This window comes from Heliangelus exortis, chromosome Z, assembly GCF_036169615.1.
Source record: "Heliangelus exortis chromosome Z, bHelExo1.hap1, whole genome shotgun sequence".
Taxonomy (NCBI): Eukaryota; Metazoa; Chordata; class Aves; order Apodiformes; family Trochilidae; genus Heliangelus; species Heliangelus exortis.
Window position 1 is genome coordinate 34,012,949 of NC_092454.1, and position 25,661 is coordinate 34,038,609.

Genomic DNA, 25,661 nt, shown 5'->3' on the forward strand with positions numbered 1-25,661 from the left:
TCCTTTGGATGTCTAAGCACTCTTAGTTCTGAATCTTAATTATGTTCTTGAAGGACTTGCATTTAATGCTTTATTTTTTCACAATTTATTCATTCTAGACTGACATAAGTTAAAAGGAACAAACCGCATTTTTAACAGAATTGTGGTTTGAGAGATACTTACAGCAAGAAGCTAGAAAATATCTGAAGGACTGTTTTTGCTGCTAGATAAAGAGGCATTTGCTAAGTCAGGTTCCAAAATGAACAAGTACTCAGACAGGGTATTAATTTGAAAAACAAAGAATAAAAACTGAGTCTGTCATCACATTCAGATTGGACATTCCTCTTCTCTAGTACTATGCGTCTCCTCTCTCATTAACTACAAGTTTAGTGACCTGTTTTTTTGCTCAGGGTTTTAAAATGCACATATGCCATGTTTGCAAGCATACCAAACACTGTTCCTTAATTTCATTCTTTTCAAAAATAATGGAGGAAAACAAAAGCATTAAAACAAAATAGAACAGAACACTTAATGACATTTTAGTTTTTTTAAAGTAATAATTTTATCTTTCTTTTGGATGACATTGTTTATTGTAAGACATCATTTTTATTAAATACACTGTAGTACAAGAGACTTTTCATGTCATGTCAAGAGAAGCTGGTCACATGATTCACAAAGAAAACTTTTAACACTGATACCTAGGCATCACTTTGAAATCAGCCAAGATGCAATGGAAGTTTTAAAGCAATGAATTGTTATAACAAACTGCAAAACATGAACCACTAAATATATCCACAGAGACACCACATTAAAAAAACAAAAGAAAAAGCAAAAAGAAAGATAGCTACACACCAGGTCACAGTCTGGTGACAATATAGAGATTTATATTTATATATAGATATCTTCCTCTTTATCTTAAATGACAAAGAGAATGGTATCTAGAAATATGTTATATACATAAAGTATAGGTGGAAAGCAGGGCTGGGACAATAATTTTGTAATTAATTCATTCTCTATTGGTGATTCAATTAAACATTAATGTTCAATTAAATTACTCATATATAAAACATTCTTAGCTGCTTTTCTTTAAGTTACAGAAAGATACATATAAGCTGCAAGATACAGGCCTCTGGAAAGATTTTATTTATCTCTGTTTTCTTACAAATTTCCAATCAAGTGGCCTCACTACTAGCAGCTTCTATTATCCTTGCCCGAAGTATTCAGTGTTTATAAAATACCAGCTGGTCATCACCCAGAACCTTCTACAAGCAAACAAAAAACCCCCACAGACCTGGTCTAGAATGCATAGACAGTAAAATAACACCCCCATCATTTCCCATGTCTTCTCCTGAGACGTATGTTTAAAAGATGGCAAAACTGTCACTTGGTTGCTATTGTGAAATTCACAGTGTTTTCCCTGCAACATGTAGACTATTTTTATTTATTTATTTTTACTTCATTTTTGTGATGAATGTAGCACATCCCCTGCCCCACCCAAAGATAGGTCTTTTAACTAAGGCTCTGAAGGACCTCTTGATTCAAAGCAGCAGTGGTTCATCCCAGTCCTCACAACATGAAAATACAACTTCCTGTGCTATCAAAACCTTCATCTTCGGTTAGAAACCCCAATCCATTCCCCAGGCCCTCCCCATTCCTCTCCCTCACATTTTATAGCAGTGTTTGAAATTCAGTTACAGGCTGCAACAATCCAGGCACAGACTTGTTCTAGCACATATGCATTGTACCTTAGTCATCCAGTGACCTAATCATTTTATTGGGTTGTTTATTTTCTTTTAAAAATGTTTTTTAGAAGTCTACATCAACCACAACAAAAACAATTCTTCAGAAAGGTGGGGAGGGGTAGAGAGAGAAAGAGAAAGGGAAAGAAAGGAAAATAAGAAGGAAAGGAGGAAAGAAAGAAAAAGAAAAGGCAAGAAAATGATAAAGAAGTAGCACGGAAGGACGAAAAAGGAAGAAAAAGAAAAAATAGGCAGCTAAGTATTAAATTGTAAACAATGTACAGATATATGGTTTTACAAATCAAAATGAATGAAGTCCTTTTAAGAAGGGTACATTCCATCGTGCATCATGGGGTGCTGTTGCCTTAGAAGTATCTGTTCTCCACACCAGTTCTAGTTCTGCAGACCTATTGAGAGTGACAAAACAGAGTGTGGAGAATGCTGCTACTATTACTGCTGAATTTTGGCATTCTCATTGTCCTACAAGTTGTGTTGCAGACTGAATAGTCCAGCTCATTCTTGGAATAATTTCCTTACTGCAGACGAGTACAAGATGCTAATGGAACTGCACTGTTACTCTAGGATAGTAAAACAACAATAGCACAAACTCAAAAATGACAGTAAAACAAACTCTTGCTTTTTGAACTTGGAAGCTTCTCTGTCCAGTTCATTGCGAGAAATCAATAAGTGATATGGAAATGAAAGAAATGTTTTTATGTAATCATCTGGGGAAGAAAAATGCTTGTTGTTAAATCTCTGGCATTCTAGCACTGCCTCTGCTGCACACCTGTTAAGAAGTTGAATCTTACAAACATGGAAAAAGAAATATCAAAAGAAAAAAAAATTTTGGTTTCTCAGCAGACTTTATCAATTTATTAATAGCACTCTAATCATCATCTGTAATAACATAGGTGTATGCAAATTTATACATATACACACAGCCCATACATAATGTGCATGCATGTCTGCACATATATAAATAAAATACAACAGACATAGGCATACATGTATATGCTATGTGTGTATATATATATATATGTCATATACAAACACACATATATAATATATAATATAATATATATGACCAGTTCATAGCACAGTGCAGAAAGACTTTTAAATGAGCCTGATTGTCATAATGTACACGATTTAACTGACAGTGCAATCATGATGAATATGCACATATACTCACCCTTCATTGTGATTTGAACATATTTCTTCCTCTTGTCTGCTCATTCAGCTACACCTACCCCACCTTTTCATGAACAAACACAAACTATGTACAGCTACAGTTTATAACTTGTCTATTGTGATTATACATCTTATACACTACCAAGAACAATAATGGTATAGATTAAGGTTATCTGTATTGGTGGCTCTGTAGAACATTTGGTCCTTTAGAAGTTTAACATACTGCTATGTTATTGCACAATGCATTGGAACACTATTCTCCAAAACGACTCAAATAGTCTCACTACTAAACCAAAAACAAGATGCCACTAAGCACATTTTCAGGGATTTATAGTTATTTTTGGTATACATTCTTTCAGTGCTTGCAAAACACACCTGTTTGCTTTCAGGCTGAAGCCTGTTTTCCAATTGAAGCAGCATCTCAGATGCCTTCTTTTTTTTCAGCGCATATGAAACTAAAAGAATACAGAAGGTAGAAACTAAGCAGCCCCCTCCAACACTTGCAGCCTCCTCCCAGTGCACAGGGAGAGTGGACTCTGACCCTTTTATTTTCCACCACTGTTATTTTGAAAATCAGCTTCAAATTCCTTCAAAACACAGCATTCAGATTCTCAAGAGAATGGGTTTCACCAGATGCTCAGTCTTTATCTAGATTTCTGTGTGAACTTTCAAGACAGTCTAGATAAAATCTTAAGGCCCGTTTTGTAGGAATCTTCCTCTGGCTTTTTGTGTGTTTCCAGTTCAGTAGCAGTTAACAAATATCTTCTACTTTATTAAATAAATACTGAGTATGGCTTTATAGTTACACTGTCATGTTTATTTGTGATGCTGCCTTTTCAAAGACATCGAGAAGGGTAAAACTTCATCAGTGTCCAGTGAACTGTTTTCTTTTGAAAATGTTCAGAATCTTTTATGAGCTAGGTCTAAAAGCTTCTGAATGAAAAACCTAAAGTGCCTCAATAAATAATATATACTAGCAAATTATATATTAAATGTGCTATGGGAACACTTAGAAAAATAAAATGCTTAATTTATTAAATAAAATATCCCCAACACGTAGATGAAGTACTAGTTTAATCTGGCTCACTTCAATAAGAAATAACAAAAGGAGAAAATTGAAAGAAAATCAATTTTTTGCAGGAATGCCCCCTCACAGAGGGAGGCAAAAATCTTGAGGAATAAGTAAGGTAGGTTTTTATTTGTAAGAAGTCATATTAAAAATAATTCTAACTCTAAATTTGAAACCTCCAACTTCTGATTTGAAAAATAACAGGTATGCCCATGAATGTGTCATCAACACTGTGGCCATGCAAAAGTTGTGCACACATACGCCAGTAAAAAAAAATATTTATGAATGAGTGGATGTTGGTAATGACAGCACTAGTACCAATACAAACATGGTGCTGAACTCAGGGTCTTTGCACTCATATTTGCCATAAACTCAGAGTAATATGCTTTAATATGTTTTCTCTAGAGATCTTTATCCCCTGCCATGGCTCAAATATAACCAGTGATCTCCGAGCTTTAGATTATTCATGTTATATCAGCCTATTGTATCTGTAACATTGCAAAGGCATTTTAGCATGGCTAATGGCCTCTATTAGCCCCTTCTAATGAAATATAAGTTATATTGTTATGAGTTTGCTACACCTACTAGGATATACTACAAGATGAATGGTAGTTTCTGCACAAAGGGCATTAATCAACAAAGACCATGCATAATTTTGCTTGCATGGTTAAAAAATAAAGAAAAAGGATTGAAGAAGGGATATGCTGCTGGACAAGCACGATATAAGATACACCTGCCCCAGCACCTATAGCATGTCCTATCTTATCAAAATTCTTAGTTTCAACATGGGATCCTGAAATAATTACTGTACATTAATAAGCCTAGCTTCAGCCTTTAGTAAAAAAAGACTAGCTAGAAAACATTTCTATACCAGTGTCATGACAATATCCTACCAGAAGACAAAACAAAGACGTGCTTAGCTTATCATGTAACATAATTGTGTGCAGTGCAGGCAGCATCGTTTTCCCTTTCAGTTGTATCTTGCAATGAAAGGTGCTGGCAAAGCACCTCCTTGAACAATCCCTTTAGTCCTCAGAAAGACTCTTCAGGGAAAGTGCTGAGCCTCCTCTTGCCTTTCATCAAATCATCTCAGTGTTTTTTTGGGGGGGGGCTGGATGCCATCTGATCCCCTAATTACTCCAGATAAGTCTATCATACAAGACTGTCTTCTATCCATCTGGCTTTATCTCTGCAAGGAACATGCTTCATAAAGAGAACACCAGTCTTCTTTTTTCCACTCACATGCCGAAGCAAAAAAATTGAGGTGAATCCATAGAAATTCCCAGTAGCTGTACAGCAGAATTCACAAAGTTTGAGTCAAATATATATTTCCCTTTTTTCATCCACATCAAAGGCATGAATACAACAAGGCATTGTTAGTTGTGGTGGGCAAACTGAAGAGTCTGCTGATATAACAGATCAGGTTTTTAAGGCCTTTGTCTATGCAGAGTTACAATAATGCAGAAGCCAAATTGATTAGAAAGACAGAAGAGGAGAAAAATAATGATAGAAATGGAAAGAGAGAGAGAGAGAGAGAGAAAGAGAGAGCAGATACGCCTCCGTAATGTCTAAAAAGTCAATACTGTGTCTACAGATGGAGAAGTGCACATTGCTTGCCCTTTGAAAGCTTGTCTGCAACTTTGTCATTAATACTGTCAAAGTTAAGAACACATTTCAATGGAGTTCAGCGGCAGTTGAACACATTCATTCCTGCAGCCAATAAGAAGAAACGCTAGGAGACTTTAGCCTAAAATATCCAAGTAGACTGGAGATGCCTTGGCCAAGTTCTGGAGGAGGGAATGGATTTCTTTGATGTTGAGCCTCATGTGAGGCTCCCGTTGCCAACAGCCCAGCATCAAGTCATACACTTCCTTGGGGCATGTGCGAGGTCGCTGCAGGACTCGGCCCTGAGTGATGCACTCAATCACCTAGAAGAAATCACAAGGAAAGGATCATCTCAGCTGTGCCAACTATGTGGGGGTCATTTATGGAAGAGCTGATTGCTACTTGCTGCAGCAGCCTCATGGGTGCCAAGGGCTGTATCTCCAGGCAGACAGGGGCGCAGCAGGATGTCATCAGGAAAAGTCACTGCAACACAAATTGTGAAGGAGCAACAACTTTACTAAGTTCAGTTAGGTTGCCCCTTCTGCTCATGAGTGTGAATCATAGCCCCGAAGTAATCTCACACCTCCTCTCTCTACTCATCTATCAACCTAATCTCAACACAGAAGGAGGCAAAATTTTCATCCTGCTCCCACAGAGCATCAGTGCCTTTCTCTCCCTCCTTTCTTAAAGTTAATGAGTATCACGGTGGCTATCTCCGGAAAGAGGTTACTTGTGACTGCCTGGAAATCAGGAGATCATCAGATCTCCAGATCACTTCAATATATTCATGAGCAGTTTTGGACAATCACTCTGCAACCATGACATGTATGGCATGGAATTGACATCACCGAAAGCTGGTTCAGGAGACAGTTAAGCTCATTTTCATTGCTTTGTGGTCTTTCTCAATACCCAGAACAGTTCATGTTCAATACCACAAATACCTAATATCAGTGTGTTTGCCTTTACTAAAGAAATTTGTTGCTGCCCCTTCTCCAGAGAAGCTACACCATGTGCCAGTCTTCCATATGCAGTTTGAGAATGTGTTACACGTACCTCATTGTTTGAGAGCTGATACCATGGCTGTTTGCCATAGGTAAAGATTTCCCATAACACAACCCCCAAGCTCCAGACATCACTTTCTGTGGTGAACTTCCTGTACATGATACTCTCTGGAGGCATCCAACGAATGGGCAGCATGGTGTGACCTCCAACCTGAGGAAAACAAACAAAAGAATCAGAAATAATTCCTCCAGACCCTTACAAGGAAGATTATAAAGATGTTGAATAAAGCAGATCCATGATTTTTTTTTCCCTGTCTGAAACATATACTCCAAAGAGCTTCTAAGAACTAGGGATTTGTGGTCTAAACTCTCCTCTCAACTCACTACCATGACAGGTGTCTCAACAGAATCTCCAAAGACATTATTTCTGAAGCATAAATTAATCTTTAACATTTGCTTGTTACACCTTATCCAAGGAAAAGGAAGTTTTATAAAATTATTCATTAATTTATTCTACTAACCCACTTTAAATCAGGACAGTTTTACTCTCCATTTTAACACTCAGGAAACTAAAAAACATTAATGAAATGAAATCTGCACTGATGATTCTCCTAAAAACTCAGCATTACCAACTGAAATCTATGAAGACACAGTGGTTTGACTGCATGACACTGTAGGATTAGGATCTGTAGGTTTTAATATCCTAGTTTTGAGTGAATTAAAGAAATGCTATTTTCTCTTTATAATTTCCGAAGCTAGCCACATTCAATATTTTTTTCCTATCCTTTCCTACAGAACTTAAAAAAAAAAAAAAAAATCAGTTTTTTTGATAATAAAACACTTTTAAGACATGGACTTTCATCCCAAATCAGCTCACAGTGATAAGATTTTCCACTGAATCAATGCCTTTCTGAAAACCCCTTAGAACATTTTTCATTTACACCAGAATGCAATACTTACTTAAAATTAGGTTTTCTAAGCATAATTTAAAATAATAATTAAAAAAAAATAAGAAATTTATTATTTCAGTGTTTAAGCAAGTTAGTGTTCCTGATATGTCCCATTCCGACTGGATCACAAAAATACTGCTCAATCTACTCAAGTACCTTTAAAACAGTGTAACTGCTGAGGTACTGTGATAGAGATATATATAAATATTCTGACCACTTTTGCATCAAGACAGCTGTGAATATTTCTGAAGTAGTTAAAGAAAAAAGGAAAGCTTTTTCACAGGTATCAACCTTTTGTTTAACTCCCATTTTCCTGCCTGAAAATGTATTTAGTGATGAAACTTCATCTGCACTTTCAAGATTCTGTTAATTCAAAATAATTCTCCTTAAAGGACTTTGTATTTGTTAATATAAATAGTCTTCTTGTTGTAATGTTGAAACAGTAAATGGAAGAAAAAATGAAAAATAATTCAGTCAGAATGGGTTCACATTATTTCTAAATCACACAGAACACCCTTTCCAAGCTGTTTTTCGGTAAGTCAGTATTAGCTCAGCATACCAAAAACACAGCTATGGTGGTGAGAATTCATCCCTGTCTCATGTATTGCCACAAATCAATGCTTGGTGCTGATGCCATAAAAACAGAATGTTAAAATTTTCTAGATTTGGCCTACTACCAGGTTTTTCTTCTCCACCCCAAAAGTGAGATATTATGTGAGTGACAGAGGAGTATTTTTTGTTGGTATGCTGAATGAAAGGTGGGCTCCCAATTTCAGTTCCCTGGAAACTTTGTGGATATGTGTCTGACTCAATGCAGGTTGCTATGCACAGGCTCCAGAGCTTTCAAGGGGAACCCAATTCCCGTGGTTTTCTGCCTAAGTTAAACACATACACATGGCCATACCAATGACAGAAAATGAATACAGATTTTTAAAGTGCTTTGCTCAATTCGGTGCATTCATTTCTGTATTACAGAAAGAGGTCTTTACCCCTTTGACAGGCAGACTGTCAGCCAGGCTTTGTGCATCAGTATTTTAATCATCTTTGAGAAGTCAGTAAATTATGTGGAGATTTGAAGTAACACATGAGCACACTGGGATGCAAACAAAGCTTCAGTTTCTCACATTATCATAACATAGCAACCAAACAGCTTCAAACTACCACTTTTACCACATCTTGAGAGGTATTTCACTGCAAAGTCAGAAAAGTTAGTCCCTTAGAAACATGCAGTCACATAAACCCAGACAAAGGGCAAGTGCCACTGTGAGATTGTTACAGAGCAGAAGCTTTTGTTCTCATAAAATATTTAAATTGCTCTTACATCCGATCATCATATAGCCTCTGCTACTGGTTCTTTTCAGTAATTTCTTTGACCAATTCCTTAAAATTAATGGAAGCTTTAAGCCATGAAATATCTGTCTGGTTTTTTTCTCATTTGTCACGTGTTACATAGAGAGATTTTGAGAAAGCAATTTAAAAAAAAAACCCAAAACCCAAACATTCTCCAAATCTCCTTTTCCCATGGTTCCTTGCTACAGTGTATTTGTGGTAGAACTTCCAATGTCATTCAATGAAATGAATGCCACACCTCTAGAGGGATGATGATAAACTGCCACCAACTGATGGCTCTGTGATGATCTGCAGCATCACAGACCTGGCTGCCTCTGTTTGAAGCTTCTTTGAAAGACTGATTTATGAGTATTGATACCAAGAATCTGATTTACAGATAAACATGAGACATGGCGTTCTTTTTTATTTTTTGTACACTGCCTTGCCTGGAGCTGTGTCAGAAGTCCTGAGGTCTCCCTATCTCTGCCATGGCTAGTAATCATTTTAGGCAAAATTATTTCCAATATCTCAGCATATCTGTAAAGATAATACTTAATGCCTTGCAAAATATCAATAGAAGTATTATAAGGGGTGCTTTTCTTGACAAATGGCATTGCAACGAAGACAGAATATCGCTTCAACACTAAGTACAATCTGTAGCAAGCTGAGTATCTATCTACTTGTGATCCAAGAGCACCTTCACTTTCAACTCAGATTTCATTTCAGCCACATCAGAAGCATAGGTCAGGGTCTGTTCAAAGGCACTTTCTCTAAATGCATATTTCCTCCTCTATTAATGATCAATGGTTACTGAGTCAACACTCACTATACTCAGAAAAGCATTAAGGCCTATGTTAGGCATAGACTTAAAATGAAGCACATGCTTCAGAGCTTTCTTCAATGGGAGCCTGGGATTTGACACCACTGTTTGCAGGATGCATGAAACAAATTGCCAGTCACATGTGAGCTTTTTCTGAGTTTCTCTTGACTGTTGAGTGCAAGCACTCACAGTTGTGCCATAACAGTAGTGAAGAGAGGTGGAGTGCCTTTTTGCAGTTGTCGCCTAATCTCAGCAAGGATAAGGATTCTTTCCAAAAAGGATCAATGAAGGAAAATATGATTACACTGACCAAACTTCAAAGGTGCTGAGAGCTTCAAAGGGATGCCTTCTATGTATGCTTTAATAAGAAACGCAAGTATTAAGCAGCTCTCAGCTATCATCAGGATATGCGGGATAAAGTCCCTGCTATGCACAACAGAATTTCAGTGCTGCTTGACACACATAATTTTAAATTGGTTATGTGCTAAATAGACTACGTTTGCAGTTAAATAACACCTTTATATTCTGTCTAGCCAAGGTTATGACCAGTCTCAAAGTATTATAATTTTAACTAAGTATGCTATCACTTTAAATTCCATACTGTGGGTGTAAAAATGCTGCAAAAATGACCATTTTATTGATACAAATTAGAGTGTATTTTCTTGATGCTTACCTGGAAGTACCTGCATTATACTGGTTAGTTTTTATTTAAAATTGTTCTTCTACAGATCCTTTCAGGGACCTTCTTTTCCTTCAGAAAGCCTGAATTACCTTCTGCAGTGTGCAAACTATCCACAGGGGTGAGACTACTGTGTCAGATCAGTGAACTATGATGCTCTCCAAAGAAGTTCCAAGGTGAAACTGATGAACCATTCCATGGATGAAATCTTCCACTCTCAACAACACAATGTCATTCCATTTGTCACCGCATTCAGCACTCATCTTTTAAATAAATTTAGTACTTTGAAAATTACGCCAACCTTGAACATTGTTTTCATCTGTCAGACATCAAGCAACCGTCCAGCAAACAGGAATTTTCGTCTAGCAAACATCAAGCTTCAAGGACTGCTGCAAAAGCATCATGTTTTAGCCTTTAAAGAAGGGTTTCTTATTCAGGAGTTTGCTAAAGTTTCTTCTCTTTCTGACTTCCTATGTTCCATATCCTGCTTCATAGGCACTAGGAAATGGTGAGGCTTGCCTAATGCAGAAGTTTTGGCTTTAAGAAGGAAATTAGGCCTGTAGTATGAAATTCTGTGGAAGCTGATTTTTGTTTCCCAAGGGTCTGCACACATTCATCCATTCATCCATCCAGCCAGCCAGCCAATGTAAAACCAACTTTGTCACACACTAATTATACTGCTACAAGAAAAGCTCCCAGCTGATAGCTATCAAGCTAAAGGCAGGCCATCACTACAGCTTCCCTATGTCAATCAAAAATGCATTTGTCAATACCCTGCCCTTGTCACTGTTTCAACTTCTACTGCCCAGATGCCATGGAAACCAAAAGTCCTGTTGCCCAAGGTTTGTGAGCAAATGGGCATGCTCTCTTACAAAGAATGAACAAATGAAACCTTGTGCTCCTGCTGGGAATGGGAGTTTGTGGATGGAGCCAGGGGAAGCCAGGCCACAGAGGTACAGAAGAATAGGGCTCTACGTGGGGCTGCACAGATGGGAGCCATGAGCTAGGAAAGGCACTAGAAATAAGACGACCCTCTATCAATTCACACCAAGTTTATGCCTTAGTCATTTGTACCATGAAGAGGGAGGGCTGAATGGACTGGCCACACTTTTGCAACCTGGTCTCACCACAGCAGCCTCAGGGACTGTGCTGCTGAGGGTATGACAGAGGGCTTTGGGGCTCCAGAGCCATGCTGTATGGTGCTGCAGGGGCTGACCAAAGCCAGGACAGGGACTACTGCAGACTACTACAGAACAGGGAGCAATCTCTCCTCCTACTAAATGCTGGCGGACATATATGGAGAGCACTCCATCACTCCTGCAGAGGATGTTAAATCCAACCCCCAGCTTCTACAGGCATTGTATTACACAACCATTTTTAATTTTTTTTCAGCTTCTGTTTTAAGCATTGAATACTCTGAATTCAAGCAGTAAAAAGCACAACAGCCAATTGCATAGCCATGGAAAACAGGCTTCCTCATTTACGTTCAGTGTTCCCAGGCTCCCACGATACCCACAGAGTAGCATTGCAGTAATGTGTCACAGCGCTCTGTATATTCTCTGAAGACTAATGATGATTTTTCTGCCAACAGGATAGAAGTAATTTTTTTACTTTGTGAGCTCAATGAACCCGAATGACTAACCCATGGTTTACAGCCCTGATCCTGCCCAATACCCTGTCTGGCTTGAGTGCAGCATCTCCCCAGAGCAGCCTGAAGATGATCTCAGGCTGTCTGCAGATCCAGGTGGTAGACTTGAAAACAGCAACACAGTTCAGCATATGCTTAAATTAACTGTCATGGGACAAGTCTCCATAATGCAACTAGATCTGAGTTTATAAAATTGGAACCAAGTTATACCTTTTGATTAATGTGTTCACCCACTCCTAAAAAAGCATCCTGTATACTTGTGAGCTTATAGCATTTCAGGGTAGTTTTTGCTATTTATGTTTTGGTCTTCTGACTTGTTCCTGTATCTTAGGATGATATAACTGCATAGAAAAAGTTATCATGTCACTGCTAAAACTGAATACTTCTTTTCTGCTGCCAAACATTTGCTCTTTCCCCCTCATAAAATGCTGGAAAATGTTTCTCTCAGCACAAGAAAAAACAATAATTTTTATTTTTATTTCTGCCATGCCCTGGCCTTGCAGACAAAGTTAATGTCTCTCTTAAAAATATCAGCCCTACTATGTCCACTTGGAGAAAAACAATGTATTATTTTCTCAGTAATCACATAGAATATTACTCCAGCACATTAGGTAACTGAATCATAAAGTAAGGCAGGTTATTAGCCAGTAGCTGAAGACGTGTCTTCACTTTCACTTTTAACCCTTCTTCATTTCATCTCTATTCAAATGAAACTTGTATCGAAAGTTCTTGATTTCAGTTTTGTCAGAAAAACTGAAACAATGTCTAGAACAACATTCTAGAACAACACTGTCAATTCTCTCCCCTGTTGCGCAATATGAGTTCAATATTGTGTGTTAACTTTGTGCCACTGGAGATAAAATTCTTCTCATTAGTCTCTGTAAGAAATCAAGAATCAGAAAACAACAAAAGAAATTGGTAACTGGCAGGTTTGTAACAAACAAGAGGCATCCTGTCACATAGTGTACTATCGCTTGTGGAGCACATTGCCACAAGATATTGCTAAATCTACTGTCTTACTTGAGATCAAAAAGTGATTAAACACACTCATGAAGGACTAATCTGAAAAGGACTATGAACCACAAAGATACCACCTTGGTCCCAGGAAGTGCCTGAGCTGCAGAGTGCTGGAGGCTAAGGGAGTACATGAAAGAAATATTACTATTTACTTAACCTGTTTTTGTACTATTCAGCAGGCACTGGTGGTTACTCACAGTGACAGGATCCTGGTCCAGAGCAGTCTCTGGAGAAGCTATTCTTATGGTCCTATGAAGATGGGCCATATGTTGCAACATACAGTTCTTACCAAACTTCTCAGTAAGGCTTACGGAGAGCTATTCTGCCAAGAGGGTGGAATGAAGTAAAGATACTGCACAGAATTAAAATATGTGAATGAATTAATGTATATTACAATTCAGAATCTGAAAAGAAATATAAAATTTACCTATTACTGTGTTTTACACAATTCAATGTCATATTGGGTCAGCCAAATACACACAATAATTAATAGACTGCAGTAGTTACTGCATTACAGAGTGCATACTCTGTACTAAGGAACATGAAGTGCTCTGGAAGTAAGAGCAGACAAGTACTATGAAGAAGGTAAAATGATTCACATATCTTGATTAAAGAAATTTCTCCTATCAGAGGGACAGAAAGAAAGTTAACTGAATAGAAATCTGCATCACTGCACAGTAACAGATTGCAGCTGGTGTCCCAGGATGAGCTGTGCATGAGTGAAAAAAAAAAAGAAAAGAATATTTTACTTCTTTAAAATATAACTTCCTTTAGTTTAAAATGGGTATAAATTCTAGTGTTAAACAATCAGTGATAATCTAAGTGAAAAGAAAGGGAGGTATACTGTGGTAAATTGAAAGGAAAGAGAACTTGAACAGTGAAATCAGTAGACATCTAGATTAGTTTCTGAAGACAGGAATCCAGGACTGTGGTTAAAAGCAGGGCACTGGGATTACTACAAAACAGAGATGTCTTGGCCCCTTGAACCAGGTAGCCTCTCCTTTCAAAAGCACCTTGTATCCTCCTAACTTGCCATATCAAGTTATGCCGTATCACATAATCACAGATCACTCCAGTGGCACAACTTGAAATTGGAAATATTGAGCTCATGAAAAGCCCTGTGTTTTGCTTTATGAAAAGCTGTCACTGTATCACTTGTATCCTAAAAGTATTTCCACACCTCAGTGTCTGCCTCTTGTACCACTGAATGAAGACAGCTATCAGGTACCAGCAGACAAGCTGCCGGAACAACTCATGTTGAAATCCTCACAGGCTCTGGGATGATCATCAAATGTGTCCAAGTCAGCAGAAAACCAATCTTAATCAACTACAGCCACTGCCCTTCACATTTCCAAAGCAGTTTATACAGTATCAAATCCCATTTTTATATTAACCCCAAGCAATCTGGGCTACTTCACCAGGATGCAAAGGTTTTAAAAATCACCTTTATAATGTACTGGGAAAATGGTCTCTAAAAATCTGTACCTAGTTGAAATACTACTGATGAGATGCTAGCTGAACTGCACTGTCAATATTAACAAGTAGCAGTTACTCAAGGGCAGACTCTGAAAATGAGTATCATAACACATTAACCACTTTATGTTCACTAGGAAATCTCTATGCCTGACATCAAGCTGAAAACTATTTCTCAAGTACTGAAGATCATAATCTTTTTGCATATTCATTTTACTCAAAACCATTATTTTTTTTTCCTAAGTTACTATAGGTTAATGTAGCAAGTCTGGCTCTATCTATTGAACACATCAAATTACATTACAGGAGACGAGAGGAGCAACAGTTTCATCTGTAGCTTTAGTTCTGAGTTGTGAGTGACAAAGTGCTTCTATAACTTAGACTGCATGGGAAAACTGCAATTTTTAGTAAAATGTCTCATATGTTCCAGTACTTTCATTTCCGTTAGATAGTTTCCTGTCCTTTTCCTGAAGAGTTAATTTATCATATGGGTTACAAATGCCAATATTAACAAACTGCTACACATGTGAGGCAACAAAATTAGCAGTCTTTAGTTTCACAAATCCTAAGAATATGGGCAAACCTAATGAGCTCCCACATCTTTCCCACAAGAGGTTGTTTTGAACTATCAATGCAAAAGGGAAGTCAACCATTTCATGTCTTGATATTTTGCCTTGTTCACAGACTACCTGTATGATGTTGGGCAAGTCATGTCAGATCAAATTTTTCAACTACTGAAGGCAGTTCAGAGATATATTTTTGCCAGCAAGAAGCATCAAGAAGGCAGGGCAAGGTCTTATGAACTGAAAGACCAGTAATCATCCTATTTCAGAGAATTAGCAATTGCTCTTTTCTGTGAAGACTTCTCTCTTTTTGTCAAAATAACAAGGGAGAAGTATAATGATAACCACAATCCCAACCTGTCTTCAGTGCCTGCACTGTGATACTCTACACTGTCAGTGTCAACAAGATAATCTAAGTCTATCCAGATAGACGATTACACTGGCAGGAACCTGTGAGAGGCTAAATTACACTGGTCCTCAGCCAGATGCTAATCGGTTCACTTTCCTTTTCTCTGCAGTCTTGATTATGTTTTCTAACTCTCATTTTCTCTGGGCTGTAATTTGTTTCCATAAACTGGAAAACAGAAGAGAAAAGTTTCATTAAACAGAACAAAAATATTTATTTTCCTTCCATGAATTCTTGTTTTTATGTGTGCACTTGTACTATGGCATTACTCTGTGAATTCAAACAGGCATTTGCTCTGAAATGAGGTATCCATCACATAACATGCAATACGATCACTAAAAATATCAGTAACTGCTATTACCGGGAAAAAAAAAAATCACTCGTCCCTATGGAGCTTGCAAAATTCTAAATTGCCCTTATCAAATTCGTATGTGGAATTATTCCTCAAGGCAGACTAAAAATACTGTTCTTGGACACAAGTGCCAAAGTGTAGCCCAGGCAGTGATGAAATCATTTTATAGCTCTTGGCTAAATTTCTACCCTGGTGTTAAGAGAGGACTTAAACCAACAGAGGGCTTGGAGCCACAGGGTTTTGGTTTTGCATTTGCTGTTTGGATTTTTATTTCTTAACTCTTTTCAGTGTCTGTCTCTACACTCAGCACTGTCGTTTTCCATTCAGGAAACCGTATATTGCACTGTGCACACAATGGCTCTTGGAATGCACATAACTGTGTTTGCTTAAAACCAACACTGAGATGTAAATTCTGCATGTGATGCTGGAGCATCTTTCTGCCTCTAAAACAAGGTTAGACAATCTCCTGCCATGCACATATTTGCAGAGGGTGCCAGCGTAGTAAGAAATCCCCCCTAACATTTCCTCGGGTAGACACATTCCCTAATAGCATGCCATCAGGGTAGAAGTTTGGCTTCCTGACATAAAGCCTGTTGAAGCTGTTCATTACTAGGTGATCACAGGGAACAGAGAAGATCACAGTGACCTCTGAAAAAAATTAGGGCTCTGCACCAGCATTACTGCATTTTAGGCAAGACTCTGAAGATTTAACACATACAGGCTTCCACACAACATCACAGATTGCGCAACATGCTACTCACATCCTCCACCAAATGCTAGTGGTATGTGGACAAAGGAGAAGTGGTAGGTGGAAAAAAAACCCTCACACTTTTTGCAGAGCCCCAGGGGGACATTTTGGAAATTCTTACACCTTCTCCTAGGATCAAGCTCCTTTAACCATGCAGCACTGAGGTAGTTCTTTCCTCATGTCTACTCATCTTTCTCTCTGGATGAATAAGAATCCTAATAAATACTGAGTTCTCTTCTTGCTGCACTGATGTAATACTGTAATTAAGTCAAAATCAATGCATAAATGTAATTTTCCTTTTACCGCTCAAAGAGAAGTAGGATCTGCAGTAAAACTGAGAACTCAAAGGTGAGATGCCCTGTTTAAAAAAAAACAAAACAAAACATGCTGCAATTTTACACCAAAGTAGTTACCACAGTAATTTAATTTTCTGAGATTTCTATTTTTAAAAATGAATATCAGCTCTATCATCTGAAATATATCTTGAATGCAGCATTTCCAGACTCCAGAGTTTCTTAGATTTCAAGTAGGTTAAGAAGACATTCAAAGTAAGCCCAGCAGGAAATTAATGTCTCACATTGTTAAGATAATGAATCTCAATTTGTTTGGGGTTTTCTGAGATGGTCTAGAGCCACAGTGTTTTGGGCAGTTCAGCACATTAGGCTATGATTCCCAACTCAATCCCTGTAAAAATATGGTACTAAAACATATCATACTTAAATTAGGCTGGCATTTTTTACCTATGCCTTTATAATGCCTAGCTCAATGAAGGCCTGATTTACATGGAGCTCCAATACACTCTTGCAGTACATGTCATACCTAATAGTAACACTTTTTAAAAAATGCTACTTTTAAACATTTGTAATTTAAAATTACAAGAGAGCTCACCATAGCAACTGCACTTCAGCTTGGTTGTATGACAGTGGGTTACTATAGCCCTAACACTGTTTATGAGCCTTTGTACTTTAGAGTATTTTTAATTTGCTTCAAGTGAAAACTTAGGAAATACTGTTCCATAAAGCCTTGGTTTCCCTTTAAAGTCATGCTAATTTTTAATGCTCTTTGGAAGTGTTTAGGATGATCCACACAGAGTATTATCAAACAAACTCAGTGATGTTCCTATTAAAATGCTATGTGCTTCAGGCCATAGTGTATAGTGTTCTTTGTTTTCCTGCCAGGCAAATCTATTGTTCTTTTTGTGTATTAGGCTGTAACCTTCACCTAACCCTGCATCCTGGTCTCTGTGTCTATTTCCATTGAAAAAATGGCTGGATCTTGTATCCATCACAATATTTTCATTTTATGGTTCAATATGGCCTTCAAGAAAGGGGTGTTTCTTTAATGTAAGATCATGAAGACTCCATCACAAAACGTATGCCACTAAATTTTGACACATTATTTACATCTAGTTACACAGGAAACTGTTTATGGCATGACAGTAAATGCACTGCACTGAAGTGTATGAAACCCCAAAGTACTGCTACATACACTGTTCTGATGATTTTGAAGAGATAACAATGAGTGCCATATGTGAGCCAATGCTTCTATCTATGCTTCTCTCTGAATGGAGTGAAGTCTGACGGTTCCTGAACCCCACTTCTTACTCTTTAAGATCAGACAGCTTCCCAGTGTCCATATAATCCTCTGACAGGACTGACACAGTTAGGGCAGAAGGAAGTTTACTACAAAACTGTCTTGGCTATAGAGAAAAAGCAGGGGAGAACTTTCCACGTTAAACAGCTTAATATGGGTTATTTCCCCTGATGGGCACTTACTCAAATCAAGGCCTCTTTAAGCTCAGCAGGAGCAATTTAATAAAGCAGCAAGTACCAAAGGAAGCAGCAATTCAACAGGCTATTGCAGTCAAAACACTGTCAAGTTACAAGAAGCTTTTATGCTTTTCTACTTCAGCAAAAGGAATGTAATATTCAGAATGAATACTGCTGAAACAAATACAATATTCAGAATGAGGATAATAAATATAATTTTACCTCTCCAGCAGGTAGAACACAAAAACTGCAGTGACCTTGCTCATTTGTTTTTACTCTGTAAGAGAGGGGCAGGGAATAAAATACAATAAGGCAGAACTGGGGCCTTCTCCAAGAGAACACAGAAACAGCTTTCCATTACCCGGCAGGACCCCATGCACCCTTACTGGCAGGATATAAGGCAACTTCCACTCGCTCCTGGGGGATTTCACAGGTTTTGAGCAGCTGTCAGAAAGCCCTGATGAAATCATGTTTTTCAGCTGTCATACCCAGAAATAGGGTTTTCCCCCGAGCCAGGGAGCACAGTCTCTCAGGAAAAGATTCTGGGCTCTCCTTAGGTGAAACTCAGGCAGAGTTTTGGATAAAGAACCAGAGCACACAGTCTGACATCAAATTTCAAGGGGTCTTGGGATTATGCCTGCCACCACAGGGAGTTGTTCCCTTCACAACAGTTAATACATTTGCATTCTGTCTTGCAGTCATACTACAGCTTTAGGTTACTTTGCACTTGCAGTAGAATTTTCTTCTGCAATGTCACTTAGTCGAAAAGACCTTTATCATTACTATCAATGTCCTTGCTCTCTGAGAAGCCCAGGCTAAAGATGCTAGTTCAGCATATGTAAATATCTTTATTATTTCTTTTCAAGGCTTACATTCTGTAATCATGCTTTAGCATGAAGGATGAAGTTAACCTCTCTGGGGCCATGTGAAGGCCATGCCATGCAAGCCACTCATTATGCTCTCAGCTGGAGGACAAAGGAAAAACTGCTATGTACTTTCTGCTGAATGTTAACACTGGGATGGATGTCAATCACTACAATGTATTTGTCACAAATTAATTTCCAAAAAAAAAATTTTAACATGATATAATAATGGAAAAAATCTTATTATCTTTACTTTTGTCACCATTGTTAATATTTTTAGACATTTCAAATTTAAGATTTTATGTTAATATTACAGAATAGTTAAAACTGGTGTTACTGTTTATGGAAATAATAGATAATACGTATGCAAAGAAAGAGAAGGATGCACTAACTTATATGAAAGACAGAGCTACATATATAAGCATGAGCTAGGATGCAAGTTCTAGAAAAAAAAGGGTTCAAGGAAAATGTTCTCTCTTTTTACTATTCTTAAGAAATGTGTAATATTTTATATTGTGCATCAGAATAAGGCCATGTGGAACTGAGCCCTAGACCTCTTTGTTCTGTGCTGCCAAGATGAAGAGAGTATCATTATCTCAGTAAATGAAGAGATAGTTGTATTTAGTCTAAGGACTGACTGATAGAAGAATTACAACAACTTTTGACTGTAGTGTGTCCAAAGAAGGGCAAAAAAGCTAATGCTTGGAACATAAGTCTTAGGAGGATTGTATAAGGGAGCTTGGGTTGTTTAACCTGGAAGAGATTGAGGGGAGACCTTATCACTTTCTACAAATGCCTTAAAGGAGCTGTAAAGAGGTGAGGACTGGTCTGTTCAACGAAGCTACAAGTGATAGTACAAGAGGTAACAGGTTCAAGTTGTGCCAGGGGAGGTTTAGATTGGATGTTAGGAAGAATTTATTCATTTTAAGGGTTACTACACACTGGAACAGGCTGCCTAGGGCAGCAGTGGAGTCACCATCCCTGCAGGTATTTAAGAGTTGTATAGACATGGTACTTACGGATATGGCTTAGCTAAGGTCTTGTCAGTGTTAGGTTGAAGGTTGGACTCGATGATCTTTAAGGGTTTTCCAAACAAGATAATGCTGTGATTCTGTGATTCCATTTGAAACAATTTTGAGCAAGAGATTTTGACATTAAAAATGTTGGTGTTTTCCAGAAATACAAAACAGACACTTTCTCCCACAATATTTCAGTTTGAGTGGAAACTTTAGACAAAATGTACTCAGGTAATTAAAAATAAAATGTGACTGATAATCAATTAACGCAACACATTCTACAGTACAAAATCATACTGGTCTAGGTATGATGGTTCAGTCTAGGAGAAATCTTAAACATCATCTAGTTCCAAATCCCCTGCCATGGGCAGTGACACCTCCCACTAGACCACGTTGCCCCAAGCCCCATTCAGTCTGTTCTTGAGTACCTCCATGGATGGGGCATGAACATCTTCTCCAAGCAACATCTTGCAGTGCCTCACAGTGAAGAATTTCTTCCTAATGTCTAATCTAAATCTCCCCTCTTCCATTTTTAAGTCCCTTGTGCTCTTGCTACATGCTCTTGTAAAGAGTCCCTCCCCAGCTTTCCTGTAGGCTCCCTTCAGGTACTGGAAGGCTGCTAGAAGGTATCTCTGAAGCCTACCCTTCTTCAGGCTGAACAACCCCAGCTCTCTCAGCCTGTGTTTATAGAAGAGCTGCTCCAGCCTTCTGATCATCTTTGTGGCCCTCCTCTGGACTTGCCCCAACAGTTCCATGTCCTTATACTGGGCGCTCCAAAACTGGACATGGTACTCCACGTGGGGTCTCATGATAGGAGAATGACTTACCTTGATTTGCTGGCCACGCATGTTTTTTTATATTGTGCATCATCTTAATTGGTTCTGAAGTGAAGCCTACATAGGTGTTTTAAGAAAAATCTCAGTAATGTCTGCTATCAGAGGGCCAGGAGGTGAAAGAGAACATAATACTTTTGGAGGGCAGCTTTCTGCAGACAGTGGCACTTCCTTGAACATGAGAGAGCACAACATTCAGGGGATTCCCAGTGTATTTCAGGGCCTGGACAGTTTGGCATAGATAGAGGTTGGCAGTGGGATGAGGAGCATCTCAGTGCCATTTCATTAGTCTCTAAATTACTTCCATTATCACTTCCAAGAGGAATTCCAGGAGGAATTCCTATCCTGCTTAAAACTTCTTCATGTTCAACTCAGATAATCAAGATAAATCTGCACTGAGGGAGAGATTTATTGAAAAAACCAAACACATGAAGCTTCACACAAGATCAGTAAACTATGCCTTAAAAAACTATATCCTAGATGAAGCACTAAGATATACTATAGTGAACAAACATACATTGGGAAGTATTATATTACAGCCTAAACAAAAACAAGCAACAAAAAAAATCATTAGTTAATAGGCAAGTTCTTTTGAAATTTCCATAGGCAGATTCTTCCCATAGAATCGATGGAAGATAGCAATCAGCAGTGTCTAAAAAGAAAATCAAGATCTGAAACAGCACCAGCCAATGTCCTATTAAGATATTTAGAGTGCTCTCCTTTTAGATATTCGATATTTTAGCATGGCTACATCACAACAGAATTAATCCCTCTAACAATCTTCAACTGTCACACTGCACTGTTTTTTCAGAAGCACAGCAAAACATATACAGCTCCTGTCCAGTTGCACAAAATATTTGTGGATCTGACTGAAATGTTGTCAGTCCAGGAAAAAACATTGCAATCATTAACGTAACAGAAAAATCTATAAGAAACCACCAACGAGCTAGGCCAAGAAATTAAGGAAAAGACTACAAGCAACAGAAATTGGATGCTCTGTGGGAGGGGGCAGCAACATCGCTTGGCATCACAACTGGAATTCAGCAGAACCCCATCATCCATTCCCATGAAAATGCACCCTGGTCTCCAAGATGCATCTTTTCTAAAATTCGTATTCTGCAACGCACTACAAGCTAAGTGGCAGCAGAAAATATCATGTCTTCATCTGAGCTTATTTCCCCTTTATCACTGGTTATCAACTGCACAAACGTGGGAGTGTGTAATATTTGTGCTTTTCATGACCAACAGGAAATCAGAGGCCTCCCTGTTTCTGGGGCATTTAGTTTGCAGGGTGTGACTGGTGCTGGAGAGCTCATCAGTAAGAGAACAAGTAGTTGTCTGGTGTGATACTCTCCTTGCTGCCCCAGCCACGGGCAGCTGCACTTCAGCTCCTGCCTGTGACTCCATCTTCCCCTGGCCTGCCATGTTACAGGGCACCCCTGCTGCTGCCCGTCTTTGCAAATGCTGCCTGCCACAGCAGCCCTGGTGCTGCATACTAATTGGCACATTTAATGACTTTCTCTTGCTCTCCCTCCTGTCTCTTCCTGAGCTCCCGTCTGGGGGCAGAGGAGCCCGGCTGCCATGGAAACCGAACCTCCAAACGCCCTGAACCTTCAGTACCACTCCTTGGAGAAGATTCCGGTGCTGATGCTGGAAAAAAGGGAATGCTCAAGATGGTGTTAAGGAAGAAGAGTGGGATGGGATCATGCTGACTGTGGCAGGAGTGGGTCTGTGCAGTTCAGCCAAGGCATTATGCAAGATGGGCGCATGAAATCAGGCATTCGGGGGAAAAACAGATTAACCCTCTAATTACCTACATTTTTCTGCAAAATGTTTTGAATAGCTTTCAGCCCCCTCCCTTGCATCCGCTTACAGCCTGGATCAAATATCCTAGGGCTTTCCATCAAATGGGTTTTGACAATCCCAAACAGGATTCACAGATCTGAAGGACTGTTTGTAGCCAGAAAAAGTGCTGATTACAGTGAGCAAAAGTTTCAAGGGGCCCTTGGGCCCTCCACAGCACATGCTGGCAGGGGACAAGCTCCTGCCTAAGCAATAAGGCTGTGATCCCATGCCTCATCATTCAGTGCTGCCTGCCTTCCCTTCCCAGACTAGCCACAAAACTGCAGTGGAATGGAAACACAGCCTTTGTGGCACTGCCTGTGTGCACTGATGCCTTTCTCTGGGTGGGCATCTAATTCAGCTCTAGCTCGGTGTCCAAAAACATTCTGGACCCTGCTTCAAGCTGTGTGGCAATGAGAATTGCACTTCTGTCCCCTTTTCTGAGCATGTAATCGGATTAAGACAAGTGTAAGCTAAGTTAGCACTCAAATTTCAGCCTTCAAAGGACACCATCACTTGTACCCAGTCTCTTTGCAAGTTTTCAGACTATCAGTGCAGAACCTCCTTGGGTTTTTTTTTCTATGGAAAGTTCCCCATGATGATTTATTCATGCAGGGAGCCCTCAGAAGGTCAATAAAACTGGCATGCTCCCAAAATAAACGAACAAACAAAAGAAGGAAGAAAAAAAATCCCCACTGTTCTTTCAGTGAAACATTCAGAAAACTTTAGACTGGGTCAGCACTTTACAGGAGACTAGATGGAGCTTGTTATGTCCCAGGCATATCTTCTCATGCAAAGGACTTAACAAATGTTTCAGCTCTCATTATGTGTTCCACCCTCTGGAACAGCCAGCTTAGTGCTGACAATCTACTTCAGACCCAAGTCAGACCCAAGACATGATGCATTACCAGCATGGGTACTAACAACATAACAGCACAGAGTATAATTCTATCATTTTACACATCCATGTCCCTCGCCCTCCCCCTCTCATGCCTATAGTACTATGTGAAGTTCTGGTCTCCATAGCTCAGGAAGCATGTAATGCAGCTGGAGAGGCACAGGAAAAGAGAACTTGAATGCTTAAGCAGAGCCTCACAAAATTATTAATGTGTTGGATAAAGTGAGGTCAATCAGCAACAGCTGAAGAACTGCTAAAAGCAAAGTCTGAATTACTGTAGCAACGACACTCAGTGAAATCAGTAGAAGGTAAGTTCAGAACAGATAAAAGTAAGTATTTTTAAATATAATGAATTTTAATCTTATGCAACTTGCTGCCACAGTTATGAAGGTAAACAGTGTAAGATGCAAACAAGGATTACGGCATGCCTATACAGCACCAGGCTTGATGACACCTCATGGGAGACACCTTTTTAAAGGGGCAAGTGACTCAGTCTTTGTGCAAGAGATTGTGGGGATGACTGACAGAGCTTTAGATTAGATCTGAAGGGGTAGTGGGACATAACCAGGCTTCATTCACAGGGCCGTGATCTCATTGCAATTACTGAGACATGGTGGGATAGTTCACATGACAGGACTGTATTCATGTATGGTTGTGTACTTTTTAGGAAAGACAGACCAGCAACTTGAGGTGGTGGAGCTGTTCTCTATGTGAGAGAGCAACTGGAATGCATTGAGCTCTATACAGGGTGGGAGAAAGAATGTGTTGAAAGCTTATGGGTAAGAATTAAGGGGCACAAACATGGGTAAATTTGTTGTGCATGTCTACTACAGACCACCAAACCAGGAAGAAGATGTCAAGGCCTTCTACAGAGAGCTGGAAGTAGACTCAGGATCACATGTTCTAGTGCCTACAGGTGATTTCTGTTGGAAAACGGTGAGGGAAAACTAGTGCAACCAATACGGTTGGTAAACAAGCTTCAACTTTATTGCGCAGTAACTTTTACGTATATAGTGTTTCTGTGACCACGCCCCCGCCACTACACAACAATATAACGTATTACTGGACACCCAGTGTGTTTACCTGTAGCACAGCGAATCCCTGGTGCAGGTAGCACAGAATTATGGGCCGATCTAATTGGCCCCTCAAACATGGGGTTGGGCACAGCAAAGGGGTCACACCCCCTACCTTTTTGGGAGCATTCAGGAACATTCTCCAACATTCTACAACAATTTCAATCACCCTGTCATTTTTGGAAGGGCCACACAGCTAGGCATACTCAGTCCAGAAGGCTCTTGCAGTGTACTGACAACAGCTTTCTGATGCAGGTGGTGGAAGAGCCAACAAGGAAAGGTGCACTGTTGGACTCTATAATAATCCATAAAGGTCTAGTTGGAGACATGCCGGTAGGGGAAAGCCCTGAGTGATCATGGTCATGATCATGAAATGGTAGAGTGCAGTATCACAAAAGGAAGAAACAGGGAAATAAGAAGGATTGCAACTCTGGACTTCAGGAGGTCTAACTTTATCCTCTTCAAAGATGTACTAGGAGGAATTACATGGGCTAAGACTCTACAAGGTATGGGGGTACAAGAGAGCTGGTTAGTATTAAAACATCACATCCCCCAAACTCAAGATGGGTGCATTCTATTAAGTAAAATAATTGAGTAGAGTAGGAAGACCTGCATAGATGAGCAAGGAGCTACTGAAAAGAAGTCATATGGAAGAAAGAAGCTCATAGTTTGTGAAAAAGGTCACTTGCGATAATTATAGGAACATTGTCTGAATATGTAGCAAAGCAACAAGGAAGAATTAAATCTGGCAAAGGATGTAAAGGAGAACAAGAAAGGTTTCTTCAAATACATCAGCAGTAA

At 39.1% G+C, this 25,661-nt stretch overlaps 1 protein-coding gene across 2 annotated transcripts in view; it reads right to left on the reverse strand.

Moving 5' to 3' along the window:
• Positions 1 to 511: 511 nt before the first annotated feature.
• Positions 512 to 25,661, reverse strand: part of NTRK2 (neurotrophic receptor tyrosine kinase 2) — a 206,788-nt gene continuing 181,638 nt past the window's right edge. For both annotated transcript variants that reach the window (XM_071730219.1, XM_071730218.1), the window contains 2 exons: positions 6,634 to 6,792; positions 512 to 5,903 (listed from right to left, as the gene is read on the reverse strand). In XM_071730219.1, coding sequence (XP_071586320.1) covers positions 5,718 to 5,903; positions 6,634 to 6,792 — 345 coding nt within the window. In that variant the 3' untranslated portion in view covers positions 512 to 5,717. The remainder of the gene's footprint in view (positions 5,904 to 6,633; positions 6,793 to 25,661) is intronic.